This window comes from Gobio gobio, assembly GCF_949357685.1.
Source record: "Gobio gobio genome assembly, chromosome: 13".
NCBI lineage: Eukaryota > Metazoa > Chordata > Actinopteri > Cypriniformes > Gobionidae > Gobio > Gobio gobio.
The window spans coordinates 45,554,394-45,571,943 of record NC_137106.1 but is presented as its reverse complement, the minus strand read 5'-3'; the positions used below and the strand labels follow the sequence as shown (position 1 = coordinate 45,571,943).

At 37.9% G+C, this 17,550-nt stretch overlaps 1 protein-coding gene across 1 annotated transcript; it reads left to right on the top strand.

The window, feature by feature from the left end:
• Positions 1-1,298: 1,298 nt before the first annotated feature.
• On the top strand, positions 1,299-7,399 carry odc1 (ornithine decarboxylase 1). Its single transcript, XM_079833808.1, has 10 exons — positions 1,299-1,540; positions 2,328-2,468; positions 3,558-3,691; positions 4,195-4,368; positions 4,489-4,661; positions 5,134-5,434; positions 5,531-5,693; positions 6,019-6,134; positions 6,227-6,441; positions 6,552-7,399. The coding sequence occupies exons 3-10, from the start codon at positions 3,590-3,592 to the stop codon at positions 6,688-6,690; spliced, it is 1,383 nt and encodes a 460-aa protein (XP_079689934.1). The 5' UTR covers positions 1,299-1,540; positions 2,328-2,468; positions 3,558-3,589; the 3' UTR covers positions 6,691-7,399.
• The last annotated feature ends 10,151 nt before the right edge of the window (positions 7,400-17,550 follow it).

Genomic DNA, 17,550 nt, shown 5'->3' with positions numbered 1-17,550 from the left:
AATTATACTGTGAAATATTATTATAATGTAAAATAGCTGTTTTGAATATATAGTAAAGTGTAATTTATTCCTGTGATCAAAGCTGAATTTATCATCATTACTCCAGTCTTCAGCGTCACATGATCCTTCAGAAATCATGATGATTTGCTGCTCAAGAATCATTTGTGATTATTATCAATGTTGAAAACAGTTTTTTTTTTTTTTCAGGATTCTTTGATGAATAGAAACAGCAGAAATAGCATTTATTTTAAATAGAATCATTTGTCTCATTCTAAAAACATAAAAAATCTTACAGATCAAAAACTTTTGAACGGCAGTGTATATATCATATATATATATATATATATATATATATATGTATCTCTACATATATTGTCATATTTATAATGTATAGTGCACTGTTTTTTCCCACAAACTATTGTATACATTATCTCACTGTCTTATGGTTATGCTTTTTCTTTTGCCAATTTCTTTTGTGAGCTGCTAAAGTCTTTTGTTGTTGTAATGAAAATGACAATAAAGATCTATTCTATATTTGCATTTATATTTGCAGTTAACAGATTGATTCATCCAAAGTGTTCAAATAGTTTAATAATTGTTTTGATTTTTTATTTAATTATTATAGTTTAATAATTTATCCAAATAGTTTAAAAGAGAAAAAAATATAGTGCTTCTTTTACTGTTATTTTATCATTTTTAAAATAGATTTTACCTTAATATTTTACGTTTCATTATGTGCTTTTTGTTTAAGTCTTTAATCTTATATTTCATATTTATAACATTTAGTATTTTACTTTCAATCAATTAGCTACAGAAAACTTACATAATAGTTTTTAATTTTAGTTATCAATAACAACACTGATATGTATAGATCATTCTTATTGAACAATTCAAACGTTCCTCTGCCGGTAGAGAGGATACTAAAAGGTGTGTGTGTGTGTGTGTGTGTGTGTGTGTGTGTGTGTGCGTGTGTGTGTGTGTGTGTGTGTGTGTGTGTGTGTGTGTGTGTGTGTATGTGTGTGTGTGTTCAAACGTTTCTTCAGCTATAAACTTTTCCTATAAGCAATAAAAGTTCCGATGGGAGTTTATGTTTAGGAAACCAACCACAAGACCTTTTTAAAAAAAATCAGCAGTATATATAGCCTGTATTTTTTTTTTTAGGGGATTTGGGGGGGGGGGGGTTGTGTATCATTAACAGGTTTTAGTATAGTAATGATGAAAAATGTACCAAATGATAAAGTAACTTTGTTTCACTGGGACGCGGGAAGCCCGTTGCTAGTTCTTTATTCAGCTCCTCCACACGCTCGCGCTTCGAGCCGCTAACAAGAACAAACCGGTTCACTCTTTCTGAGGAAGCCGGTTTCAGCTGGTGCGTTACCTTGGCAACCACGTCACTATATATAGGGCTGAGAGCGACCGCCGGCTTTACTCCGACAGTTCGTCAGTTGATCACCATAGCCGTTTGCGCGCGAGGAGAACAACGTTATTCAATTCCAGCTGTCTGATCTAATGGGAACACTCTTTGTAAATGCGTTTTAAGGTGAGTTATATGATATGTGTTATATGAATATAACCGTTATGTTTTGTTGGGATAAACTTTCAGTATGGTACAGTCTAATCGTAAACGAACAAACTAGACGATCTGCCGGTAGTTACATCGCTAAAAAAATGTGTTTCGGGCCAGTTTAATGTTAATAATTGTGTCTCGTGGCCTTCCGTAGTGAGTCAACGTGGCCGGTGTGTCACGCTGCCCTGCGTACTTTGATAAATGTTATAACAAATACCTTTTACTGTCGGAACCAACTGTGTTGACAGCGTGAAGTTGTAAAAAACCTCTGTATATCTTGTTTATTTGGTAAACGCTAACGTTTATTCTCAAGATCAATGAATTAAGTCAGTCAGAAGGAGTCTCACGCTGCAGAGCCTCACTAGCCTGAATGACCGCATTCTATTGGCTGAGCTGAAATCAGAAGCCGGCTGGATCTGATCAGTGATTGGCTGACTGGAATGCCTGTTATAGATTGTGCTAACAGCGCTTTTCCTTATTGGGTAACTGATGTAGTCGCGCTCTTTGGAGGGGCGGGACTAGTTTTACCGTCTTTGCGTAAATGCCCGGCATCATATGTGTGCGGTTTCCAGTTCCTTGAAGTTTCATAATCTTACACGATGTTGTCTGTTACGCCAAACGACACATTTCGTGTTGTTATACAAGTTTCTCACACACTGTGACTTGCCAGAAACTTCAGAGTATAATGGACTGATTTGTTACATGTACTTTTTTTTAATAGACTTTAAGAATAATTCTCTTGTCATTTTGACCCTTTCAGAATTCTTGCTTGAGAGAAGTACACACTGGCCCTGGCCTTGAGGCTTATCTGAAAGGATTCAACTTCACTGGTGAACCCCCCTGGCTGTCTGACGTCTGTTAGCACGTTATCATTATTATTCCATCTCTTTCCATTCATCTGGTAAGTCATTATGAGTGACATAAGTGAATCAAATTAAAATCCAAAATGTGGAAATCTTAAAGGTGCACCATGTAACATTTTTTCTTCAGTAAAATATCCAAAAACCACTAGGCCAGTGATATATATTTTGTTCAGTTGAGTACTTGCAATATCCCAAATGTTTCCAACTATTTGTTTTTCAACGTGAATATTTTAGTAGTTCCAAGTAGGTATTGATCTCTTTGTAGTGAAATCAGAAGTGTTAATAAGTTGAGTTGCTGTAATTGCCTTTTTTACTATTACTTAAGCTATATCCCATGGAGGCTTGTTTCTGCCACAGAATAAACCATTTAAAAAGATAATTTTGACCTTTTTAACTCACAAATGTGCAATTCTGACCTCCCCCCCCCCCCCCCCCTAAGAACTGAGAAATAGTCGCAATTCCTCAGAATTGGACTTTATAACTTACAATTGAAACTTTATCTCTCAATTCTGAGAAAAGAGGAGAAACTTGCAGTTGTGAGCTAAAAAGTCACTTACCTTTTTATTTTTTTATTCTGTGGTGGAAACTCTCAAAACATCCTGCATTGATGTTTTTATAAAGATTTTAAATGTCAGAATCGTTTTAAAATGATAATTTGAAGTGTGAACAATCTAAAAGCTTCCAAAAATGTCATATGAGGGTTTCCTTAAACTTGTGGTTACTAGTAACAAAAACAAATTCTCAAAATGCATTTAAATGTTAATAAAATGATTAAAAATGTTGAATTAAGTTTCTTAATTTATCTTGATGTACTAAAATAACTAAAACTGAAAACAAAAAAAATCTATAAATTGTATAGATAAAGCCATATAGATAATGCATAAAAAGTACACCATAGACTTTCAAATTAAAACGACAATGGAAAAACAAACTCGAATGATATTAAAATGCTACTGATATTAGTGGAGGCTGTAACTGCACAGTAGCTGTGATAGGCCTGTACAGTGTCACTGGAGCAAAGATAAGCTGCTTCTCTTTTAGTCTTTCCTTGAGTTCAGCAGCCACTAAGTAAAGTCTGTTATCTTAGAGGTCACATTTTATAACACCCCTGCCATTTTCTTTAACAGTTTCTTTTGTAATCAAATCTTGAACAAACACGATGAGCACACTGACTGGATCAGACTTTGACTTCACCTTCCTGGAGGAGGGATTCTGTGCACGGGATATCGTGGAACAGAAGATCAACGAATCATCCTTATCGGTGCGTTAACCCGTCGCTTTATACCTGCACACCTACCTGTCCGCTTAAGGCAGGGAAAGGTTGTTTTGTGCTCTGGTCAATTTTGGGTAATTTGGCATTTCTTAACGTGCATGTTGTCTGAGACAATGTACACGTATAAAAGTTTTTGTTGCACTTCATATATTTGTCTGTAGATTTATATTACAATACATGCCTTTTAACGCCTGTTTTAGCTTTTATGGGTTTTTTTGTTGTTGTCAGAAATCCCCATTTTTACCCCATTTTTTAATTAGATGATGCTCGTTTGTGTATTTAACCTTAATATTTCAGAAAACGTATAGTTATTTATTTTACCCTACTCGCAAGTGGTGTAAAAATATGCTTCCGGTTCTTTATGCAAAAGGTTCTTTTCGTGTGATGGTCATGTTTTCAGGAGAATTATGCATTATAATTAATCTTTATGCATTTAGGAACAAATGGATTTGTATTAGTGTCAACCGTTCTGATCTCATCTCTTCCTTCAGGATGACAAAGATGCCTTCTACGTGGCCGACCTGGGTGACGTCCTGAAGAAGCACCTCCGCTGGCTGCGTGTTTTACCCCGCGTCACACCGTTCTACGCAGTGAAGTGCAACGACGCCAGGGCTGTGGTCACCACACTGGCGTCTCTGGGAGCTGGATTCGACTGCGCGAGCAAGGTATGTGGACGATTCTTCGTTCAACTTCCTTAAATCACCATGTGTCTCAATGACATCAGCACGTATGTTTAGCTGCTTTAATCCTGTATTAACCCGACTTTTAATCCTCTCCTCTGCTAGACGGAGATCCAGATCGTGCAGTCTGTGGGTGTGGATTCCAGCAGGATCATCTATGCCAACCCCTGCAAGCAGGTGTCTCAGATCAAATACGCCTCTGCTCATGGAGTGCAGATGATGACGTTTGACAGCGAAGTGGAGCTCATGAAGGTTGCACGATGCCACGATAGTGCCAAGTGAGTAACATCACTAGAAAAAAACAGGTCTCGCTTCACCACAAAATAATGGGTGTCGGCCGATATGATGGCCGATGTCTTCGAGAGCTGGGTGGCTGATAACCGGCTTGTATAACAACGTGGAGGAATGATTTAACATGAATCTGTTAGAAAAGATACAGCTGATAAACAAATAAAATTACGACTAAAGACCTGTGCTCATCGGGGCGATTTTTGCACGCGTTAACGCCTCGTGACTACCGTGCGATTATCGTCCCGGTGTGCACAGGCCTTTATGCTGTGCTCAGGTGTTGTCAAAATAAAAGACCCACTCATGACGCTTATCGGCCAAACGGAAAGACTTCCCAAATATTTGGAATATAAGAAAAAAATCCCAAATATTGGTCGACCACTACAGAATAATAAAAACAAGATTATGTGCATCGTGACTAGATTTTCATGACGATTAAACTTGCATTTTCTGTGTCTGCAGACTGGTTCTCCGTATCGCCACTGACGACTCCAAGGCCGTGTGCAGGTTAAGCGTGAAGTTTGGTGCCACGTTAAAGAGCAGCCGGCTGTTGCTGGAGAGGGCGAAGGAGCTTGGGCTGGATGTGATTGGAGTCAGTTTCCATGTGGGCAGCGGTTGCACTGATCCCGAGACATACAGGCAGGCCATCTCCGATGCACGCTGTGTTTTTGACATGGGGGCGGAGCTGGGATATGACATGACCCTGCTTGATATTGGCGGCGGCTTTCCCGGCTCAGATGACACCAAGCTGAAATTTGAAGAGGTATTATTTGTATTTTTTAAATCGCATTCTTAACTTTGGTTGATTTGAAGATGTTTTGATGATCAACGTTTGTTTGTTTGTTTGTTTGTTTGGCAGATCGCTGCTGTGATTAACCCTGCACTGGATAAATACTTCCCTGCTGACTCTGGCGTGAGGATCATTTCTGAACCTGGCCGCTATTACGTGGCGTCTGCGTACACGCTGGCGGTCAACATCATTGCCAAAAAGGTCATCATGAAGGAGCAATCAGCCTCTGATGGTAAAAGCAAACATCCAAAACCATGTTTCTAATATGCTCTTAAATGGATTATTGAATTGAAAACACTTTAAATTCAGTAACGGCACTGACACTATTGGACAAAGAATTTGAACTGGATTTAGATTGGTTATGACACTAATTTGTAGTATTGAATCAACTTCGAAGCGACTTGAGCTGAATGACGACACTATTCTGTAGAGCTGAATTGTAACTGTTAAACTTTGCTGCATCGACACTATTATTGATCTGAATTGAATCGTCATTGAAGTGATATGAATAAATATGACTTGACTGACTTGATGCCTTTTTTTCCCCTGCACTTCAGAAGAAGAGGATGGGACCAATGACCGAACCTTGATGTACTACGTGAATGATGGCGTTTATGGTTCCTTCAACTGCATTCTGTACGACCACGCGCATGTCTTGCCCACTCTGCACAAGGTGTGGAAATGAGTCCCATCAGATTATCCTTTTTTGGGGGGGGTGGGGTTTATTCACTTTAAAACTAACCTGTAACCCATTATCTCTTGTAGAAACCCAAGCCTGATGAGCGCATATACCCATGCAGTATTTGGGGCCCGACCTGTGATGGGCTCGACCGCATTGTGGAGCAGTGCGGCCTGCCTGACATGCAGGTGGGCGACTGGCTGCTGTTCGAGAACATGGGTGCCTACACCGTAGCCGCATCCTCCACCTTCAATGGCTTCCAGAAACCCGATATTTATTACATCATGTCCCGAACAGCCTGGTAAGTAGGGTTTGGGAACCCGTTTTCGTGACGTTCAGCTCTGTGAAGCGTTGTTTAAGTTAATCGTGCATGGAAAAGGCCGTTTTTGACTGACTGAACTTTTATTGCAGGCAGTGCATGCAGCAGATTCGTGCCCAGGGGATTCCACTTCCTGCTGAGGAGCAATCCACTGGAAACATGCCATCCCACTGCGGACGCGAGAGCACCTTGGACGTGCCAGCCAAGCCAAGCCCTGCTCAAGTGTTGTAACACTCTCCGACCGCCACAACCGTCAGACAGCGTTAATCATGTAGTTTGCACAAACCCTGTCTTGAGGTCCATCATTTCCACATTTGTGCAATTCAGTAACACCAGTTCAGTTAACTATTTTAAATGCAGCTCTTTTGCCTCTTGTTTGTAATTGTTGCAAACACTTGACCTGAAAGACGCACAGTTTTGTCTTCTTTTTTTTTTGTGTTTGTTTTAGTTTTTTATATTTCATATTTTTTACTAATTTTTTTTAAATATATACTTGTAATTGAGGCCAGATACTTGAGTGGAGGAGACAAGGGAGGTTTAACTGTATGTCTGATTTTCTGTGGAGGAAGGTCTATTCCTGAACTGATTCCCCCTCTTAAACATCCAAATGGAAGACATGCTGCTTTCCATGGAGGAGCGTTAAGAGCTCGTTGGGAGAACAATTCATGAAACGGCTGCTGTTCAATCTAATTTGAAATTGAGATCTCATCCTCCTTAAAGACATACACATTTCCATTTTCACATTACTTGATTAGTAACTTAATATTAATATTATTGACCTGAAATATGTATTATTGACCTGAAATGTATGCCACTGATGCATTTGAAGCGGATTTGAAAGAGATGGGACTGCATTTATATTGCTTTCCTATGGAAACTTTTTTTTTTTTCTTTTTCAAGTTTTGTATTTTTATATAAATAAAGTTAGCTGTAAAATGTTGGTTTGTCTTGATTTTGATATACATGCCTCTCAGTATTTTACAACTGAATATGTGGGTTCCAGACACTGAAACCAGGAATAACTACATTTTAAGCACAATGGGAACTGCTTGTCAATAAAAAAAAAAAGCTTCATGGCTGTTCTAAGATTATTAATGGTGCATGTGTGCAAACGGAACAGCATGCTTGCAGTTTTTTTTTAAAATGGCTTTCACACAATTTCTCGAAACCACACAAAACCACATAACTCGCACACAGCATGCAAAATGTCACACATCTCTTTCAAAAGCAAACCCTTTTCTCCACTAAGAAAAATGTTTGTGTAGTAACTTCACACAGTCATCAAATGATTAGCCATAAATGTATCAAAACACTACTTTTAATGTTACTATTATGATGCCACTTTGAGACCATAAAACACTATAGAAATCGAGGTGACTTGCATGCGTATTCAGTATATTTAAAAATGAAAAGAAATCCATCGGTGAAAAATGCATTTGTTTCTCAAAACATTGAGTTTTGATTATAAGTGAATGAATTGTGTAAGCGTTTTCACACGACCATTGGGTGACGGTAATCAGTAACTGAGTACTGCAATTGCAAACTGCAATGTGGTGTACAGATAATGTGCTTGCAGTTTTGTAGATTTGGTCTGAAGATTAGGGACATGAGTGAATGGGTTCACTGAGGAGCCTCAAGTATCACTTTTAGTGTAAGCAATTTAAAAAAAAGCTGAAACATGACTCTAGCGCCGTCTAGTGGTGATTGAATATTTCTCACCGTTACATGTAACGGCAACAGTTTGAGGTTTGCTCCATTTGATTAAATTCATTTTTAATTCAACAGACCTTTAAAAACCACATGATGCAACGTGTCCAGTTATCTCTGAAATATAAATGGTACATGACCATTTGAGACCTTTTAATTATGTGCCTCAAATTCACCATGTCAGTCAACTTTTGGCAAACATTATTTTATATGCATTTGTTTTAACCCAAGACATGCACTCCTAGTTTCACCGTTATTTGTACTTCATACATTTCTCTTTGCATGCAAAGTGACCCACAATAGGTTTTGATTAATTGAACCCTACACACACATGAATAGCTTTGGGAATGCATGTTTGTACCCCAATAAAGTACATCCTAAACATGAAAACAAATGGTATTCCGTTGTAATAGCTTTGAAGTAGGCTAATACAGCTAATAACAAGTCAACAGGGTTTATAAAGTCCATCATGTCTCTGTAAAATAAAGTGCTACCATAAAGTTTTTATGCAGTGTCCTTATGACACATGTAGGCCTACTTACCATAGTAATAACAGTAAGTTATGCATAATTACATGCAACTAACCTTCAACTAAACCCTAATCCTAACCCTATAGTAAGTACATGTAGGCTAGTTCATTAATATTACTCCGTACCAATGGCACCTTAAAATAAAGTATAGCCCTTACTCAAATACGTACTGGGTAATATTAAGGAACTTGTACTTAGAGTTATATTATATTACTGGGTAATATTAAGGAACTTGTACTTAGAGTTTGTTTTAGGGTTATTTACTTGTAATTATGCATAATTAACTGTTATACTATAGTCAGTAGCCAACATGTAGGAACGACGTCACCTTAAAATAAAGTGTTATCTAATATTGACTTAACGCAATTTACGTTTGATAACCCTCTACAAAAATTAATAATGGATAACTTGGTAAATATTGATTTAATATTTTGGCTTTGATCATTTGTGTATTTTCCTTCACTCTGCAAAACACATCGTTAAATGTGAATGTTTATAATAACTTAATGTCTCACAGTCCACATTTAGGTAATGATTCTCTGAAATGTGACTTATTTGACATTGTCCGACGGTCATTTAACTTACTAGACAAGCTGAAAGAAGGGGGGAAGAAAGACAAAATTAATAAAAAGTGACGCGTTCTTGATTGTACAAACCATAGACCGTAAAAAAAAAACTGTTCAAAAAGTACAAAGTGTCTGGTGACGGCAGTAATCATGCAGCTTCCGGAAAGATCCTCGTCGATGACGACAGAGTTTCGCAAACACCGAGTGAAAGGATATGAGGTAAAGTGGAGAAAACATCCGATCACGGGTCTGTGACTCAACTCACACTCACACACACACACACACACACTCATGTTTACTCATTCTATTGAATTAACCCATACAATGAGCTGAGAGGCTTATTCATGAAAGTAATTCATTTAATCAGGTCCATCATGAAGTAGCCTTACCTATAGAGGTTTTCTTTAGTGTGAAGAACATTTTAATAGTCTAATATCTTAAAAATAAACCGAGATAAAGAGCCTTTTATGCAATGGAAAGTTCCACAGAGGTTAAAGGTTAGTCATGGAACCATTGATGCCAATAAGCAGCCTGCAAGTGTATTGATGAATTAGGAGTTTATGATCACAGGCACACATTAGGCTAACTTATAGGTCCCAGGGTTTAGGAAAGTTAATTATTTAGGGGTTCTCAAATTGGGGAGAGACATGATATCACCCCAATCTGCCAATAGGTGGCACTACAGCAATCACAAGTTCAAAATGTCTGTGGCTCAAGACGGACAACGTATATCTCCAATTTAATTTACACCTGGAAAAAAAAAAAAAAAATCCGCCATTTTGAATTTTGTCCAAAACTTGCTTTTGCGAACAAGTCCTAGGTTTTTCACCCGCTTGGAACCAAACCAATGCAGAAGAGTCTGAATATCAATAAGTATCCTCCCAAAAAATAAAAATAAAAATAATAATAATTAACTGTCGCTAAGGGGCGCCAAGACATTCGAGGAAGACTGGCCACTTGTACTAAAATGGCTTTAACTCGTGAACGGAATGAGATATTTGCACCATACTCGGTACACATTTGAATGGGCTCAATTTTTAGTCACAGAAAAAATATTGTGAAGATGGCCCACTTGGTGTCGCTATATAACATGAAAAAAACATGAAAACAGTTGCCAAACCATTAGGCCGATTGACATTGTTATGCAGTGCCTTGGTCCAAGGAACCATTATTGACTATTGGCGTATCTCAAAAAACATGGCCACCATTGGCCAATGAAGTTTGAGCACCTATTACACAAGGTTAATGGAGGCAACTCGGTGGGCATGTTCGACTCTTGGGCCTAGAGGTCTGTGAGAGTTATGAAAGAAATTGCCCACTATGTGGCGCTAATGAGTTGTAGCTTATGCCTCTGTAATCACATGGTGTTTCACACATCCACACAATATTCATATCATTTGATAGATCTCACACTGAACAATTTTGCCTCATGAACGAACTGCTGCCAATCGAATCGTTCATTAAATATTCACGATTATGTAAAAAATCTACTTTTGCAAAGTAGTCCTAGGTTTTTCGCTGACTAATCTGAATAAAACCGATGCAGTACAATTCTCTGGACTCTCTAGGTCCATAATTATCAAAAGAAAAATTCAACTTTACCCTTTGGGTAGATTTAATAGGATCATTTAAAAATGGGTGTGGCCAAGTGCACGTACAATCCTATAACTCCTAAACAATAACTCGAATCTTCACGAAAATAGGTGAGCACATGTGACATATGTAAACAAGCATGCAAACTTTTATGGAGATTGGCCCATAGGTGGTACTATAACTGTTAAAAAGCTTTAAAACCACATATTTACTATGGTAAATTGCCTGTATTGGCTGTAAATGGTCTTTTCTATATGGTTACAGGCTTGCTAAAGGAAAGGAAACATAATATCTTTTTACGCATGTGCTTAAATGCCTTAAACCGGTTAAACCCTGCTCGCAGCTATATTTAATACTATTTTCACTACAACGTAAATTACTATGTGATTTGTGACATTGTAGCAGACCTCATCTTTAACTCTTTAAAGGATTAGTTTAATGATATTTTACTCACCCCCATCTCATCCAAGATGTTCATGTCTTTCTTTCTTCAGTCGAAAAGAAATTAAGTTTTTTGAGGAAAACATTCCAGGATTTTTCTCCACACCATTGGCTTCTATGCCAACCAAAATGTTGAAGATCCAAATCAATGCAGTTTCAAAGGAAGGGTTTCAGAGACTCGTGATCCCAGACGAGGAATAGGGTCTTATCTAGCCAAACCATCGGCCATTTTCCATGTTTTAAAAAATTAATATAGTTTTTAACCTAAATTTCTCATCTTGTGCTGCTCTGCGACGTGCCAAGGATTGCGTAATCACGTCGGAAAGGTCACGCCAGACGTAGGCAGAAGTCCCGCCCCCGTGTTTACAAAGCGCACATGCGAAGACAAAGGGCGTTTTCACACCTGAAAGTCCGCACCAAGGTCCGAACCGAAGTTCATGTTTTGATACATTTTACACATTTGGTTAGTTTTGTTTTGGTTTCACATTGCAATTATGCGAGCGGACTAAAGAACTTTACATGACACACTTGCGTCCACTCGTCATCATCTATGTGGGCGGCATCTGGACATTGATTGGTTTGTAAACGGACGTGCGTCTGACATTAGCGTCTTTGACAAAAATGAATGAACGGACGGATATCATCGCCACTATTGAACAGTGCGCATTGCTTGACTATTTTTTATTCGTTACGTTTAAAGGTGGACATTTCAAGCTTTATATACACATATTTCTCATGTTTGTGAGACGAGTAGCTGCTGAGTTTCGGTTTATTTGAGAAGCGCTCCAGCTTCATGTGTAAAGCATGTGATCGCTCCCGCGATTATTGTCTGCTATAGACTATTTGCTTCTTATTTATTAAATCCAGGCAATTATCTGATTAAACGTTGATTACAATTAAGATACAATTTACAAAATGAAATTCACATTAAAGGAAGGCTTTCTAAGCAAAATCATAAAAAATTTAGTTCAAAATCATTTCTGACCTTCTGTCTTCTGACATATTGCTCATCTTTTCACTTTTCATAATCAACGTAGCCTAGATGGAATTTAAAAATAATATTATAATCTTTAAACATAAATAGGAACTTCCTGCAAATGGTCTGAAAGTCCGAACCATACAGAAAATGCTTTCACACTAGAAACGCACCGAACCTTTGTTCAGTTTGATCCGGACCGAGACTACCTCTTTTCGTCTGACCAAATTTCGTCTGTTTGGTCCGGACCGTGGTACGGGGGAGGTTTCACACCTGCAATTTTGATTCGGACCAAACAAGGGAGGTGTGAAAACGCCCTTATATAAATGCCCTTTAGCACAAAAAAAAGGTAAACCAACGATGTCGGACGATTTTGAAGTTGAAGTGTTTTTTGGTAAAGGGCGTTTGTATTAGTCCTCGCATGTATGCTTGGGGCGATACTCAGGGCCGTAGCTTGGGAATTCTAGGGCCCCTGAAAAAACATTGATTGACACCCTCCAATCATATCATATACGGTCGGGCCTATAAGATGCCATGGTGCCATGCACCTAATAAGGATTTCTAACAGACAAATAAATCAATCCAAATAAAGGTTATTGCTTTTACTTATTTTTTATGCAAAGTAGTAAAAGATTATATCAAAACAATGGCATTAAGCGATTAATAACGTATTATTGTGCAAGACAAACTAATAAAATAACAACAAAAGACAAGAAATTTGCCAAATGATAAAATCAACTATTTTAACGTAGGCCTACCAGCAATATGATAGGCCAACAAAATGTCTTTCCAGTCAGTCTGATGTTTAACAGGTGTGATAAATATTCAGAAATGAAAATGAATGCAGTCAAATGTAAAATAAAACCATTTAAGTTTCTCGCTGTATTCATTTTTAATGAAGATAAGGTGCTATTTTAAAAAAAATAAAGCTAATAAATGTATCCATCAATAACAATGAGTTGTATTCCCATTTTCTTGACAGTATTGTTAAAAATATCACAGCCAGTGATGTCAGCAGCCGGCAAGTCTGTAATCCTTTTGAATCTATTTTTCTGCATGTTATACAAACCAACAAACTACATAATAGCGCAAAAGACAGGGAGCGCATAATCGGTTGGGCTTTTATTAGGTGTCCTATCAGGGCACGGCACCCTTTCACATTGACTCCCTGGTCACAGTGCACTAATCTTGTTCAAGAACATTTTGTTAGACTGATTAAGCAATTTTACTGTCTCCCTCTTCTTTTCATGACGTTACTGGTACCAGATTTTTTCCTGACATTTTCAGTCAGTTTCACTTCCACTGTAACTTTTTCTTATCAATTGTTCTCAGAGCAGCCTCAACTCTGATTGGTTCATTTCATTAATTAACCATCAGACTAAACCATTTTTAGGGAGGAGGGAGTGAGGAAATTTGGAAAACTTCAACTAGCCTAAATTGCATGTTTTTTTGTTGTTTCCATCATGCAATACTAATGCAATACTAGACATTGCAGTTAAGGCATGACCACTGGACAGTGAAATGCTCGTTGGGTCAGCAGGGTCAGACAAAAACATGTGGCAGAGAAAAGACACCTATTAACCGCAAAAGAATTAAGAATTAAGGTGAAGAATTAAGGTGAAGAATTAAGGGTGAAACCATCAGGAACCCTTTAGTCTCCAGCGCATCCATTTTCCAGAGCTGCAACCTACCTGGAGTCTCCAGAAGAGCAAGGTGTCAGGATCTCAGAGACTTCAGTTAGGTAAAGAATCCTAAAAAATCACCCCCACTAGATAAGAATCACAAGCTGAAGTGTTGTAAAATACATGAAGCCTGCTTTTTTATAGGCTTTATAGGTTTTATAGGTTGAGAATGACTCTTGAAGGACCAGCACCACATCCTCTAGTACCACTGTTTGAAGAATTCATCTTCCAGAATCTGGCAGTACGTTTTGGGAGTTCATTTTAGTCCATCCTGAAGTCCGTTTTGCAGAGATGGACTAAGAATGAACTCCCAACTGTTCTTCATGTATTTTACAACACTTCAGCTTATGATTCTTATCTAGTGGGGGTCATTTTTTAGGATTCTTTACCTAACTGAAGTCTCTGAGATCCTGACACCTTGCACTTCTGGAGACTCCAGGTAGGTTGCAGCTCTGGAAAATGGATGCGCTGGAGACTAAAGGGTTCCTGATGGTTTCACCCTTAATTCTTCACCTTAATTCTTCATTCTTTTGCAGTTAACAGGTGTCTTTTCTTCACCACCTGTTTTTGTCAGATCCTGCTGACCCAACGAGCATTTCACTGTCCAATGGTCATGCCTTAACTGCAATGTCTAGTATTGCATTAGTATTGCATCCTTCTCATGGGCATTTAATACTTTTTGACTTTTCAGTCTGAGTTAAATCTCTTTTTTGGCTCAATTTATCTGTAAAAGAAAACATGCCTAATAATTCTGCACACCTGAATATAAGGTGATTTTCATTTCCAGCCTTCATGAACAATTATATATCACTTATACATTATTAAATATTAAATCAATAGTAGTTATTAGGATTACTGTGGTTTGGAATTGGTCAAATGTGCCTGGAAAAAAAATATGATCAGAAAATCAACGTGCCTAATAATTCTGCACTCCCTGTACATATATATATACACACACACACATACATACATACATACATATATATATATATATATATATATATATATATATATATATATATATATATATATATATATACATATATATATATATATATATATATATATATATATATATACATATATATATATATATATATATATATATATATATATATATATATATATATATATATATATATATATATATATATATATATACATATACATAAATACATACATATATACATACATACATATATACATACACATATATATATATATATATATATATATACATATATATACATATACATATATATATATATATATACATATATACATATATATATATATATATATATACATATATATACATATATATACATATATATATATACATATATATATATATATACATATACATATACATATACATATATATACATATATATATATATACATACATATATATATATATATATATATATATATACAGGTCAGGCATAACATTATGTCCTAATATTGTGTTGGTCCCCCTTTTGCTGCCAAAGCAGCCCTGACCCGTCGAGGCATGGACTCCACTAGACCCTTGAAGGTGTGCTGTGGTATCAGGACCCAAGGTTTCCCAGCACACGCACCCGGCCATCCACGTGATGTAAAAGAAAACGTGATTCGTCAGACCAGGCCACCTTCTTCCATTGCTCCGTGGTCCAGTTCTGATGCTCACATGCCCACTGTTGGCACTTTCTGCGGTGGACAGGGGTCAGCATGGGCACCCTGACTGGTCTGCGGCTAAGCCGCCCCATAGACAGCAAACTGTGATGCTCTGTGTATTCTGACACTTTTCTATCAGAACCAGCATTAACTTCTTGAGCAATTTGAGCTCCAGTAGCTCGTCTGTTTGATCGGACCACACAGGCCAGCCTTTGCTCCCCACGTGCATCAATGAGCCTCGGCCGCCCATGACCCTGTCTCCGGTTCTCCACTGTTCCTTCCTTGGAGCACTTTTGATAGAGACTGACCACTGCAGACCAGGAACACCCCACAAGAGCTGCAGTTTTGGAGATGCTCTGACCCAGTCGTCTAGCATCACAATTTGGCCCTTGTCAAACTCACTCAAATCCTTACGCTTGCCCATTTTTCCTCCGTCTAACACATCAACTTTGAATACATGTTCACTTGCTGCCTAATATATCCCACCCACTAACAGGTGCTGTGATGAAGAGATTATCAATGTTATTCGCTTCACCTGTATATAATTTCTCTCTCTCTCTCTCTCTCTCTCTCTCTCTCTCTCTCTCTCTCTCTCTCTCTCTCTCTCTCTCTCTCTCTCTCTCTCTCTCTCTCTCTATATATATATATAAATTATGTATTTATTTATTTTTGACATTTAGCCCTTGCACACTGCTGTCACTATGACATTACATCCATTAGTCTCTGAAGCACAAGATCTGGCAAAGACAAAATTACCAGGATTTTGTGCAATGCGTGAAAATGGCTCAAAGCATTTGTGTAAAGAGACGCGCGCTTCAGTGAAGATCATTCACTCGGCTCCAGTGTCGCTACAGACTGAAGAGCAACACATGCGCGCGCGCCTTCTGTGTCTTCCACCTCTGTGTTTGTCACCCACCCGCACGAGCCCGTCTCCCCCTCCTCCCTGAGCATGTGTGTAAGGATGGATGGCGCACAGGCCCCTCTGAAAGGACAATAATAAAGCACAAAGACGCTGGTGAGTTCTTCTCCTTCTTCCTCTGCGAAATGCCGCGTTAGAATACGCGCGTTATAGCGCGGCACAAGAGACGCGATGATGGGATGCATGTGCAGCTGTGTTTACATGAAGAGCTTTTGTGTCCGCGTCACCGTCTTCAGCAGCAGCCCTTTAAACCTCAAGTGTGTCCTTACTCTGAGACGCAAACGCTAAGAATTGCTTTGGTTTTGGGGCACGATGAACGGATAATGTTGGGGTCGTTGCTGTCATTACAGGTCATAAAGCTGTCATTTTGAACATGTCATATTAAGATCTAGGTGTCTGGACCTCCGCTGAAAGTCCAGAGAGAAAGAGAGAGAGAGAGAGAGAGAGAGAGAGAGAGAGAGGGGGGGGGGGGATTTCTAACTGGAGATGGTTCTCGGCTAAAGCAAATGAACGGATACTGAACATGCGAAGGCATGCGGTTCATCATGTCCATGTGACATGTATAATACATCTGACATTTAATTTTAGACATTACATAACTGACATTACATTACACGTAATAGCATTTTTAATGGGAAGCTATTGCAGCCTAGCCTGTATTACATCGAATGGTTATAAAGAAATTGTTACAGCTGTAAAAAGTGTATGTGTTTAGTTTGGTCATTCCTGCAAAGCAATACCTTTGAAACATATTATTTTCTAAGGAATTATTTATTTACTTATTTTTATCACTCGAGAGATATTAAAAATTGACAGAAAAGTCATATTTGGCTTATAAATATAAATCCAAATGTTTATAATGTTATGTAGCCTATATGACACATGTTGCACTTAACTGTATTTTCCTATTTTGAAGTGATTTCAATCATATTTCAAGCAATTCAAAACCATTATGGTGAACTGTGCACATCTGAAGTGTCTCAGCTGAAGGAAATTTATTTATTTATACATTTTTTATATT

Bases quoted from the DNA above. Each gene is read 5' to 3' on its own strand.
- odc1 (XM_079833808.1), top strand. From the start codon at position 3,590: ATGAGCACACTGACTGGATCAGACTTTGACTTCACCTTCCTGGAGGAG. The intron at 4,369-4,488 runs GTATGTGGACGA...CTCCTCTGCTAG, and splicing joins GATTCGACTGCGCGAGCAAG to ACGGAGATCCAGATCGTGCA. The intron at 5,694-6,018 runs GTAAAAGCAAAC...CCTGCACTTCAG, and splicing joins GGAGCAATCAGCCTCTGATG to AAGAAGAGGATGGGACCAAT.